Source organism: Eumetopias jubatus, unplaced genomic scaffold (genome assembly GCF_037043125.1).
Source record: "Eumetopias jubatus isolate StellerSeaLion01/CBP00866 unplaced genomic scaffold, mEumJub1_p1.0 scaffold_5, whole genome shotgun sequence".
Classification (NCBI taxonomy): domain Eukaryota; kingdom Metazoa; phylum Chordata; class Mammalia; order Carnivora; family Otariidae; genus Eumetopias; species Eumetopias jubatus.
This window is the reverse complement of record NW_028274811.1, coordinates 44,321,660-44,335,094: the sequence shown is the minus strand read 5'-3', so window position 1 is coordinate 44,335,094 and position 13,435 is coordinate 44,321,660. Positions and strand designations below refer to the sequence as shown.

Here is a 13,435-nt window from a genome sequence, read left to right as displayed (position 1 = left end):
TTTTTGTATCTTAGTGTGCTCATAATAGGTGCTTAACAAGTGCTCATTTATTTATTTATTTATTTAAAGATTTTATTTATTTGACAGAGAGAGACACAGTGAGAGAGGGAACACAAGTAGGGGGAGTGGGAGAGGGAGAAGCAGGCCCCCCGTGGAGCAGGAAGCCCGATGCGGGGCTCTATCCCAGGACCCTGAGACCATGACCTGAGCCAAAGGCAGATGCTTAATGACTGAGCCACCCAGGCGCCCCAACAAGTGCTCATTTAATTAAGCATATCCAAGAAGAGCTTGTCTGAGGTCCTGAATAAGTCTTTCCTGATTGGAGATCCTTTCCCCCTGACCACCCTCAGGATTGCCCAAAGTCCCACATGCATGAAGTGCCTTGTCCAGGTGAAACAGATGTCCCCTGCTTGCGCGTCACAGTTGCTAACATACATTTATGGTTTACACAATTATTCATTAGAGCTGGAAGAGTTTCAGGAACAGTAGATGATTAAATCCAAAGTTAGCTCAGTAACTTTGGTCAGTTAACTTTTCTAGGAACTGGTATCCATGTCTATAAAATGACTGTTCAACTCGAGAACTTCTCATTGTCTTTGGTGACCAAATAAATACATCTATAAAGTGAGGCAACTCTTTAAAAAATTTAAATTGGAAAACTTATTTATGAATGGCCAAATTAGATTATGGGTTTTTCCTTTTTTTTTTTTTTTTTTTACTAGATGGATTAATTTGGAGTCAGTGTTTCTTTAGTTATAGACTCATAGGTGATTCATGAAACATCAAACCCTTCACTTCCACATTGGCCTCCAAATCTTGGGGTCATAACACTATTTATTAATAACTCTGATGGAGAAAGTAAAATAATGTTTTTAAATTAACTAGTTAATAGTTTGGGTAAATGTAATGGGAAAAACATTGATAACAGCTAAACTTGAAATCATTTATTTATTCGTTCAACTGTTTTTTAAACCACATACTTACTGGGCTGTCTGAGCTATTCCAGTCCTCTCATAAGAGCACATGAGACTTGACGTTAATACTCGTTGATACCTGACTAGAAAAGCTCTTTGTAGAAAGTTTATCTCAATTGTAAGGACCATGACATTAAGAACGGTGCACTTGTGGTTCTGTCTTTTCCCAACTCTAAAATCTGTATTGCCCAGCACAGTACCTTCTATTTATTCAGTCATCTATTCAAACTGCTTAGTAATGGTTTCTGAGCTGCCATGTGAAGTGCTAAGAACACGCAGAGTCTCTATTCTCAGAGAACTAACAGTCTAGGAATAGAGACCAAGTGGTAAGCATTTTCAGTTCGTTGTAAATACTACCAATAGGGAGCAGGAAGATGTCCTGGGAGCACAGAGAAAGGCATTTCGCAAAGGTGTGGGACATCAGGGCAGCGTTTCAGGTAAAGGGTAAGTCCTCAAGGATAAGTAACAATGAGGCAGGGGATAAGAGGGTTGAGTAGTCAGGGGAGCAGGAGATTAGGTAATGATGGCCTGAGTGAGACAAGGAGGTGGTAATTCAATGAGTGGAGCATAAAGTGGCTGACGGAAGAAGGTTGCATGTTGAGGTTGGCAAAATGGTTAACTGCAACTGAAAATGGGTAGTTCAGACTCTGTCAGTCTAGCCAAGAAATTCGGACTTTATCCCGAGGACAGGAGAGAACTACTGAAAGGTTTTGACCTGACAAAGATCATGGTCCGATTTACACTTTAGGAAGACGCTCCACAGGGTACAGAGTGGAAAATGGATTCAAGAGACTAACTTAAAGGGTCTTATAATAGTGTAGGTGAGAGTTGATGAAATCCTGAACTTAATATATTGGACTTGCGGGTGGAGGGAAATGGATATAGCAGAAATTCGTGTTTGGATGGGTGTAGGCAGGAGGAAGAGAGAGCCCAGGTCTGGGAAAGCGATGATGTTAGGCATATAATGGGAACTTGTTGAATTGAACCCAAATCGTTACAGGATTACTATGGTTTTGTTCTTTCCTAAAGATTTTAGTAGAACTATTCTTAGTAGAATGGTTCCTTAGTAGAATTTACTTAGTAGAACTATTCTTTGCAGAATGATTCCTTTTTAACTCAGGTTTAGAGAGACACATGTCTTGTATCTAGTTGATTAACAAAAGTACCCAAAACTTAAGGAAGACAAGAATATGAAGCTATGTGTCCTTTTTTACTTTTGTGTGTTTTAATATTGTCATTCCTTAATAGTGGGAATCAGCTGTAAATGTTCCCACTCTGACTTCCTAAACCGAAATCTCCCTTTACTAAAACATCAGCATGCAAGCATTCATAACAATGTTATTCCTTCTCCTTCTTTTACAGTTTTGATGTGGACAATGGCACATCTGCGGGACGGAGTCCCTTGGATCCCATGACCAGCCCAGGATCTGGGCTAATTCTCCAAGCAAACTTTGTCCACAGTCAACGTCGAGAGTCCTTTCTGTATCGATCTGACAGTGATTATGACCTGTCTCCAAAGTCTATGTCCCGGAACTCCTCCATTGCCAGTGATATGTAAGTACAATGATGAGAAAAGAGAAGAGGGAGCTTCTGTAGAAAATCGGGTACATTTACCTGGTCGGTTGGTGACATAAGAAAACCAATGACATTTGTTCAACTCCATCATTCTCTATGTTCGAAAGAATAGTGAGTAAAATTATACAAGCTGAAGATAAATGGTAGATTTAACTTAAATACCCTGTCACTCTTGAAAAGAAACATTTATTTTCTCGGAGAATACAGTCTGAGAAAAGTGAAAATTAAATATTTAATGGAAACATTTATACTTAAAATATTAGCTTATATTCATGTAGGACCTGAGTTTTAGCTACCTAGCCACATGAACATTTCCTAATATTTCAAAATGCTTTAAACTCAAGTTTGAAAACCTTGTGGTAATAGAATGAATAGCAGTGTGAATATATCTCAGTTGATGTACTCTATAGATGTTTGCACTGGTATGCCATATCATTTGAGAGATCTTGGGAGGGTTTTGCTAAAATTAAACCATTTTTGGAATATTAATCACTAGAGGCAAGCACTGAAAACATTAGACAGATTTGAATATCATTTAAGACATGGCACTGCTTAGAAAATAATTAAAACTGATAAGCAGGTTTGCAGATCATATACCGTCGTTAACTCGTTTTCTCAGAACACTCCATTTTTGTGTTTACTGTTGTGTTCATTAGTATTCTAATTTCTGGAAGCTCCTAATTAGGACCTTATTCTCACTCAATACTTGTGCTATCATTTGTAACTGCCCCCGTATAGAGTCGGTCTCTACTTTCCTCCTCTGCATCTGGATGTTTGTCCAATAACACTCACCATCTTTCATGACACCATCTCAAAAACTCAGTACAAGTTGCAATTCATCATATAGGAATTAGGTGGGATGGGGTCCCTGAGGGTCAGTGTTATTCATGGTATGCCAACAGATGATCAACATATGGCCAATAGGTGTAAATGAGGCTCTAGAAATGAAATCATGTTTTACGCATTTCTCACAACCTATGGTTCTGGTTGCCATTTTATTAATAGCTGTAAGATGATGATACTATATTCTTTCCAGGAATGAACAATGAAACTGCAGTCATTTTGATTCAGATACTGAATTACTAAACCCCTCTTATTGTAGCTGTCTTTGAAGCAGTGCAGGAGATATAAGAAAACTATAAAACAGGATTCTTGATCTCAGTTAACTAATCATCTCATGGAATGACAGGTCTCAGATCTAGTCATTACTGGGAAAGATGACACGTAAGCCCTGATGTGTGTCCCTGTGAGCTACAGGTAAAGGTGTCTCACCACCTGCCTTTCATTATGCACAGATCTGGACCATCTTTCCAAAAATATTTAATCTACTTTTGTTTTTCTCTGCTTTTTTGGCAATGAAACTTTTTCAGTTGGCTCTAGGTCTCCCTATCCTCCTGCCTCTATCCCACAGATCTGCATCTGTTCTCTATGGTTCCTTACCATGTTGTATTGCGTTAATATTCTGAAATCTATCTTCCATTCCTATTGACCTCAGAAAATCCATTAATTTAAGTAATATTTCTCAGTTACCCATAGGTGGAAGGAATGGTGCCAGTCATTAGAGGAAATACAAGGTGCATCTTATCTCCTGGCCTTATCACTGTGTGTCCTCTCTTCCTGCTCACAAACCTCTTCTTCAGCAGCATATTTTATCACTCTGCAACATATTTCCCCAAAAATATAGCCCCTGACCTCTGGTCTGTGCTTCGGGAAACTCTTTTGTGTATGGGTTCAACTATCAGCTTTCATCAAATGACATACTGTTCAGTATCTCTTGTCCTGCAACCTCAGTTGAGCTCCAGATCCGTAACACTTAAATGCTTTCTGGGAATTTATAGTTTCTATTCAACTATTATGCTCATTATCAGTATATGTTCATCATTAAGTCATTGTATAATATGGACAATGGTGTCCATTCTTCTTCACCCCGAAACAACTCCCTTTTCCCAATGGCCCTGTCTCTATGTTATTTTTGTCCCATATTCTCACGTTTGAAATTCAAGACATTCATTTATTCCTTCACACATAATGAAAACACTTATTGAGCAAATATGGTATATTCAAAGCTGCCAATCTGCAGATAGTGGGAGGGCTGACGTTTCAGACCATTATAATAAAAAATGGTGAGCACCATCCTTGAGGCATTTACAAAACTATGGGAGCAGAGAGAGAAGGACAGTTTGCCAGTCAGGGAAAGGCAGCTAAGGGGGTAACATTTGCATAAGGTGAGGCCTAGAAAATCATGGCTCACTTAAACAGTGACAGTCTGGTTGGTGTCAATAGTGAAATGTGGCAGGAGAGAAAGATTTGAATCCAGTCTTTGGGACCTGAGAGTCACAGAGGTTTTTAGCTGGGATTTGACATGCTCATATTCTTATTTTTATTGCTTCTGATTACTCTATTGTTAAATGATTGTAGAGAGTGAATCTTGCCCATAGGGCAAGTAGATCATGTTAAAATTTGTAGCAACAAAGTTCGCTAAACATAATGCAAGCCCAGGTGAAGGACGTGGAGGTTGGATGATGAAGTTGGTCTAGTGGCAGGAGGCTTACAAAATGGGGTGTGTGTGTGTGTGTGTGTGTGTGTGTGTGTGTGTGTGTGTGTTGGGGGACAGCCAGTGGGTAAGAGAATCAAAAAGGATGCTGAAGTTTTCACCCTGAACAAGTAAATGAGTGATGATATTGACTTGAGGAACACAGGATAGAGGGTGGACAACATGATGGCAGATAATGGATAATGAATTTGGGTTTTACATGATGAAGATAGAACTCTATGGGAAACGAGACTACAATTAAAGGACAAGCGCAGAGAGCAGAAACAACTGTCGCGAGGATGAGGAGAAATTAGAAGAACCAGTTACCTTCTGTAATTGCTAGGTTTGGGTTGACACCTGAGTGAAGGTAATAGAACTAGAAGCCCACTGGGTTGAGGAGTGAATTCAAAGGAGAGATATCAGCAGATGCAAGCATCTCTTTCAAAGTTGACAAGTTAAAGGGGGAAAGAGAACTAAAGCTGCTTCAGGGAGAATTAGGTTCAAGGAAAAATTTCTTTGAATTCAGGACACTTGAGCTGAGGCAAGGAGGGGACATTAAATATGGAGCTGTAGCTGCTGACAAAAATAACCATCATGAGCTCAAGTAAGGGATTAACTTCGGTAAAGTCACAGACAAGTGATGCCACCTATTCTCTAAAATTGATTTTTTTTAAAGATTTTATTTATTTACTTGAGAGAGAGAGAGAATGAGAGATAGAGAGCATGAGAGGGAAGAGGGTCAGAGGGAGAAGCAGACTCCCTGCTGAGCAGGGAGCCCGATGTGGGACTCGATCCCGGGACTCCAGGATCATGACCTGAGCCGAAGGCAGTCGCTTAACCAACTGAGCCACCCAGGCGCCCTAAAATTGATTTTTGGATACCAGTGTATAGATTATTTCTCTTAGACCCTCTACTCTAGTAAAGATTAAATATTCCATGCATTTTATAAAAAGTCTATATTTTATATTTAAATGGTGCTTTTCTTTCCAAAGCAAACTTACAAGGATGACCTCATTTTTCCCTGTACCTGTTCAAGAGTTTCTTTATTTGACTGGACTCATGTAAGAATGACAAATTTAATCAGGCCTTGATGCAACTCGATAAACTTTTGAAAAAATAGTGTCTTGACATGTTCAGCTTTCTCATTCCCCCTGGATATTACACTGGAGCAATAAGATTATAGGCTCCTGGAAAGCATACTTTCTACTAGGAAGATCAAGTTTCTCTGAGAAGCAAGGTGAATAGAATAAATAATTACCATTTTAGTCTTTAATCTGATAGTACACATATCTTCTATACATAAAGGATTATGCCTTCTCTTCATTTGACGCCAAACGTGGCCACATGTAAACCTCTATTTTCTTATCTCACCTGGTTTCTGATAATGCTGGGAAGATTATTCAGTGTCTGTAAGTCAACTGTCCTTTACAGGGAATGACATCATCATATATCTTAATCACTTTCGATGGTTTTATATTTATTGTTCCAGTTAACATTTCCATTGAGAAAACCCCTTAGAAACCTCAAATACAAACAGTAGCAGTGAAGGTCTTTGCTTTTCTATGTAAGTGAATTGTTTTGGAGAACTTTTAAATGCTCTTTAAGTTGAAATATAATTGTTTAATTTATTGAAAAAGTGAGGTGGAAAATCATTGCTTCCTTAATAGATGGGATGTCATCATCCTATCTTCTATAAATAGATACTAGTTAAATAGTGGAGACATCGGGAGAGAATAAGACTAATAATGGGCATAATGATAATCATAGCACTCATTGGCTGTGTATGTCACCCTTCACTGGGCAAGTATTTTCACAACTGCAATCTGATACTTTGATTACTTTAATACTTTGCATAGTCCTATGGATAGAAACATCATTCTGCCATTTTACAATTAAGAAATCCAAGGTCCTCACAGCTTAAACTGTTTTTAAAGCACGGCAAGCATTTGGATCATTTCTAGAACATTATGTTGATAATGCCATTATAAACAAAGTGCTGGCCACTGTTGCAGCAGAAACTGCTAAGAATAGAACTCGCTGTCGACCAAATTCTTTTGACCAAATGGATTACTTGGCATTATGAAAATTTGGGTTTTAATTATATTTTAAGAATAAAATTAAGGGCGCCTTGGTGGCTCAGTTGGTTAAGCGACTGCCTTCAGCTCAGGTCATGATCCTGGAGTCGCGGGATCGGGTCCCACATCGGGCTCCCTGCTCAGCGGGGAGTCTGCTTCTCCCTCTAACCCTCCCCCCTCTCATGTGCTCTCTCTCTCTCTCTCATTCTCACTCTCTCAAATAAATAAATAAATAAATTCTTTAAAAAAATTTAAAAAAAGAATAAAATTAAATAGAAAGCTCAGATGTGTCAAAGAAACAGTAAAGAAAATATGTGACTGATTTTTCATGGAAAATATATACAAATCTATAGGATGAATAGGTTGAGGCTAAACTTTGCATCTAAAAAACTAGCTTATTTAAGGCAAAAGAGAAATTTCTGGCAGCTTCTGCTCAGAAGACTGCCATATAGTTTGTTCAATGTGTCCCCCGTAGCAAGAATAATAAGAAAGAAGAAAATTTTCAGTATTAGCGTAAGCACAGTAGAGAAATAAATACATGAAAAGTGAATTTAAACTACCATTAATAATAAGAGGTATCTTATAACAATAGAAATGACTACATAGCAGAAGGTTGCCCAAACGCTGTCATGAAGAAACACAAAGAACATTACAGATTAAATGAGTAATTATATAAAATGTATGCAGTTGTTTCCCTCTTAAATTTCCTCAAAATGCGTTTAAAATTGTTTTAACTTCTGAATAACAGTTATTTCTCTTGTTGCACTCCCTCCAGGAATGTATTGTTGTTTGTATTTGCAAATACACGGATATCCTGGGAAATTTAACAGGAGAATTATCAGAGACAAGACAAATAGAATTTAGTCCTAAAGCTATGAGTTTATTGAGGACAAAGTGCCTGGCAAACCACTTCAGTTAAAAAGTTTTCAGTTCACCTGGGGAACGGGCCTTCTAGTCCCTATCTTCTGCTGAGTAAACATTAACATAGAGAATCCAGAGGCAATGCAAGCAGCTCTTTAGCCATACTTACTTATATATACAGAAGGGGGGGGGAAGGTGGAGAAGGGGCAACAAGAAGGAGGTGAGTGGACTCAGCATACCATAGGACACTGGGGCCCACTTGGCAGTCTAGCTCATTAGTCCCCATCATCTTATAGAAGTGCAAGACTGCATTGATCAGTCCCTTGATCAGCCGCATGTGGACATTCTGCCAGGTAATGGATATCCCTCATCCGCTTCCCAAATTGCTACCCTTTCTTTAGCAGGTAGCAACTCCCTCACCACCTCTTGAGTCCCTAATGAGAGTTTTCAGTCCTAGCCATTCTTCACCACTTCTTGAATAGAAGGATGCTGTGCCCCCGGTCCTGAGTTTGAAAAAGGAAGGATGATTGTTGATATGTCTGTTCATCTCTTCTGTTACAGGTTACATTATTCTTGCTTGGCCTTACTAGGGGATCTCTAAAAAGAAAAATAAGGGGCACCTGGGTGGCTCAGTAGGTTAACCTTCTGCCTTTGGCTCAGGTCATGATCCCAGGGTCCTGGGATCAAGCCCAGGGTGGGGCTCCCTGCTCAGCTGGGAGTCTGCTTCTCCCTCTGCCTCTACCCCCTGTCTGTGCTCTCTCTCTCTCAAATAAATAAACAAAATCATCAAAAAAAAAAGAAAGAAGAAAGAAAAAGATACGTTGCATTACAAAAGTTCTAGTCCTCCTGGGTTCTACATGAAATGTTTATAGTCCCACCTAGCTAGATTTTAGATCTTATTACACCAGTGAGTCCATCTCCTTTCTTAGCCTTGATTTACCGTTTGAGAATCCTCTAACATTGTCTAAACATGGAAAGGTATCATGGCCACATAATCTCTGCCCAAATTCCTGAATTTTCTCAACTAAGGAGTTCTCATCCCATCATGCATGGTGTGAGAGTAACAAGACCAGGGCCAGGGTTCTCAAAACATGTGCCGAGGTCCCTGGGGCACCCCAGGAACTCACATGGCTGCCTGGGATATATTAAGGGAAACATCAAAACATCTGTCAGTCCCCTGGGGAACCAATAGCTAGACGTAGTTCCCAGTTTCAACTTTAGTCGTTACTTTTCTTTTTTTTTTTTTTAAAGATTTTATTTATTTAAGAGAGAGAGAATGAGAGATAGAGAGCACGAGAGGGAAGAGGGTCAGAGGGAGAAGCAGACTCCCCACCGAGCACGGAGCCCAATGTGGGACTTGATCCCGGGACTCCAGGATCATGACCTGAGCCGAAGGCAGTCGCCCAACGAACTGAGCCACCCAGGCGCCCTAGTCATTACTTTTGTTTCTGTGATACCATAGCTTTGCAAAACTGAGTTTTTGAGGATTGCTGTGATCAAAAGCAGGTGCTACACAAAAATCAACGTGGAACAAGATATGGGGCAGGCAGCGTCTGATCTTATTCTAAAGTGAGAAGTTGTGTAGACCTCAACAGGCACTGAACTGCTGTGACAAACCCTTATTCAACAATTTGGACCTAACTACTTAATATTTGGAACTATTAGTTATTTCTTTTGGCCGGTGATTTGCCGTAAACAATTACCTGAGAAGCTAAGAGTGTTGTGAACTGAGAAAGTCTGAGAACCTCTGTGTTAGGGTGTTTATACATGTCCTTAGGACTGGAGCTAAATCAAATGTCTGTGTGAAGAGAGATTTTGTTAAGAGAAAGAAAAAAACAACTCGACAAATTTAAAGCCATAAACTTCTTGATGAGCGCTAGAGAATTTGTTCTATTTCTAACTCTGTTAGGACCCCAAGTAGAGAAAATCTTTTATTATTGTCAAAAGCAGTATTATTTTGATAATGAGCCTGATAAAGCAGGCTTTTTTTTTTTTTTTCCATTCCCAGTGGGTTGGCCACTATTGCTATTATTGCTGTAGAGAATTGAGGCAGACACTAACACTAGCCATTAAATACCAAGAACTCTATTGACAGAGTATTCTTGGGTCATTGGCTACTAGAATTACCTTCATTGCTACTTTTTTTCTTCTCTTTTTTAAAAATTCCACTTCTTTGCCCAGTCACTGAGGTCATTTTATTTCTGTCTCAAGAAACCAAAACAACAACAAGAAGAAAAACCATACACAAAAAAACAGGAGCTCCATGAATGGTAAAAAATAATACTTATAAAGTAGTTAAACATACTTCTTCAGTCTTTGAATTAAGGAATTAAAAATACCAGTCAGGTACACATTTTATATGTTTTTAATCTCATGCTTTTAAAAAAATCATAAAAAGGAAATTCTAATGTTCTGACATTTTGAATTATCTTGTTTGTTGATGCCAGAGGGTAAAACTAAAGAGTTGAATTTACTATATTACTCCAAGATGGTGTCAGTGTGTTTGGGTGTCACTGTACTGTCCTCCAGTCTTTTATTTATTTATTTTTAAAGATTTTATTTATTTATTTGAGAGAGAGAGCACAAGTGGGGAGGAGGGTCAGAGGGAGAGGGAGAAGCAGAAGCAGACTCCCCGCTGAGCAGGGAGCCCAACGTGGGGCTCGATCCCAGGACCCCGGAATCATGACCCAAGCTGAAGGCAGCCGCTTAACTGGCTGAGCCACCCAGGAGCCCCTACTCCAGTCTTTTAAATAACTAGTTATGTGTTGTAATACCCCTTGATTATTGCTGTCAAAGTAATAGATATATCTTGAGGTTTTAGGGGACGTGGAGAGATAAATATTAGTCTTGAAAAGTTCTTAAAGCAGGTGGAAAAAGAAAAGGAGAATGACCAAATATTAAAAGTTCATTATTTCTGGGGTGCCTGGATGACTCAATCAGTTAAGCATCCAGCTCTTGATTTCGGCTCAGGTCATGATCTCAGGGTTATGAGATACAGCCCCACAATGGGCTCTGCACTGGGCATGGAGCCTGCGTAAGACCCTCTCTCTCTCCCTCTGCCCCTCCCCTGCCATCACACTCTCTCAGTCTCTCAAAAAAAATTCATTATTTCTGTGATAAGATTTCTGCAATCTTTTACACCTTCAGGGGAATTTGCCCTAATATTTAGCGTGCAATTTTCCTTTCTGAATTTCCTTCATATCCTGTATGTTCCTTGGTGTTTGGACTCTAGTTGTAACTATGGAGGAAAAAAAAAAGAAACAAAAAAATAGTCACCTGCGTGTTCGTCAACTCCCATACCTAAGAGAAAAGGCACTGTGAAGGTGAGCTATTTAAACTTCTAAATGTTTGATTATGCAGCTGTACTTTTTACCTTAGACTTAATAAAGGGTAACATCTACTTTTTAAAAAAATGAGAAGAAAGGGTGGCTTAAAATAAAAATGATCACCCCACAATTCTGTGAGTCATCAGACCCCTGCCAAAGAGGAAACTTGGATCAACCTCGGTCAAGGAGGAACTGGCTTATTTTTCAGTGTGTACAAAGAACACAACCCCTCAGAGCAATTTGTGAGTAAAATAACTAAAATTAGGAAATTTTGAAAACCATCTCTAAGAGGAAAAACTAGCATGGTAGCCTGACCCGTGCTGTCAATGCCGAGTTGCCCTCGGTGAGTGACTCGGGTTGAAATTATTGGCTCTTCCTCTCCCTTGACTTGTAAGGGGCAGATGGCCATTACAAAAGAGGTTCTAGTTCTTTCGGTTGTGGGCCAGACCTGGTGGCTCTCATTTGTTTCCTTTCCCCAATGCTCTTTCCCCTGTGTATTTAGGAGGACTAAGATGAAAACAATGCGACAGTATATTAGAAAATGAAAATTCTAAATTTTAAATTCTGATGATGGGTGGTAGGAATGGGCAGTTGGTGACAGGCCCAGAGAAAGAAGACAGTCCATTCCTGAGGGAGGTGCCCAATCTGTGTCTTCGACCACATTCCAAATAAAGGAGTATATTGGTGCATTTTTAATGAGAGTGTCATGCTTTTCCTCATTTAGCAAATATTGACAGTGCCTACTCCATGCCAGGGTACTGTCTGAAGATGCCATAGACCTATGAAAACAAAAGAAAACTTTTGTTGATATCATGCATTCCTGTCATTTTTTTTGTAAATTGTACATAGGAGACTTATCCAGTCAATATTAAGATTCTTATAAATATATCCCTGTTTTCACTACCATATCAGTGACTTTAAACATTTATTTTGCTTGTCAGTCTTAGATCCTTAGTGAATTATTGTCTGAGCCTCATAAGGAAAAGTAATCACAGTGCTGGAACATTTATGGGATGTGTTTCTTGAGATAAGATGTACTAAGGAGTATGAGTAACTCATTCTCACTAAACCCATGCAGTATGAAACATTCAAAGATATACTATTACAAAAATGGACAAATAAGGCCTTCAACCAGACCCATGTTTTTTCTTCAGAAAAACCAAATAAAGACTATATAAACACTGGGCTTTGCTATCAGATTCCTGGCACTTTGTCGTGTAGCTCAGGTGAGATTTGCTGAAGAAATAGTGCAGGGCGCCTGGGTGGCTCAGTTGGTTAAGCGACTGCCTTCGGCTCAGGTCATGACCCTGGAGTCCCGGGATTGAATCTCGCATCGGGCTCCCTGCTCAGCAGGGAGTCTGCTTCTCCCTCTGACCCTCTTCCTTCTCGTGCTCTCTATCTCTCATTCTCTCTCTCTCTCAAATAAATAAATAAAATCTTAAAAAAAAAAGAAATAGTGCAATTAATTCCACCTGCCTATCGCAATTTCTCTCTGGTTTTGTGTCAGCTTTCCCTTAATTGTTTTGAGATTTCAGGGGTTTTCTTAACCTTGGTGCAGAAAAACGTGTTGTCATTGATCAGTGGACAGTTATGTCTAGACATCTGTAAGACGTCAGTTCCTGCAACTTCTCACTGGGAGAGGAAAATTTAAAAACAGGAAGAGAGAGTAGCTGTGTGCACCTCTGCATATGTGGGAATTGCCTGTGACAGGGAATCACTGAAGGAATTCAGTGGATGACCTTGTCTCCTAGTCATGAGTGGTCCCCAAACCAAGACCTTTCAGCTCATTGTTTCACTCCCAGGGAGAGCGAGGCTTGTATGCAGATCACGCGTTTCCCTGTCTCAAATGTCCAGTCCTTCTTTGCAACTTCAAAACTTCTCAGAAACTTAGAGAACTTCAAACTGAATTTGTTCTCTGCACGAGGGCCAGTTGTGTTTGTTTGGCTGGTTATTTTTTGTGTCTCTTTTTGATTTTTGGTTTTTTGTTTTGTTTTGCCAAAAAAGTCAGAAAACAAGCATTACGATTTATGTGTTATCTATAGGTCCCTATGGCAACTTTTTTTAAGTGCAGTAGAACAAAACTTTCATCCC

The 13,435-nt window shown here is 39.5% G+C and overlaps 1 protein-coding gene across 3 annotated transcripts in view; it reads left to right on the top strand.

Moving 5' to 3' along the window:
* PDE4D (phosphodiesterase 4D) overlaps positions 1-13,435 on the top strand; it is a 746,399-nt gene that overhangs the window by 513,213 nt on the left and 219,751 nt on the right. For all 3 annotated transcript variants that reach the window (XM_028119058.2, XM_028119059.2, XM_028119060.2), the window contains exon 2: positions 2,337-2,528. In XM_028119058.2, the coding sequence (XP_027974859.1) occupies positions 2,337-2,528 (192 nt within the window). The remainder of the gene's footprint in view (positions 1-2,336; positions 2,529-13,435) is intronic.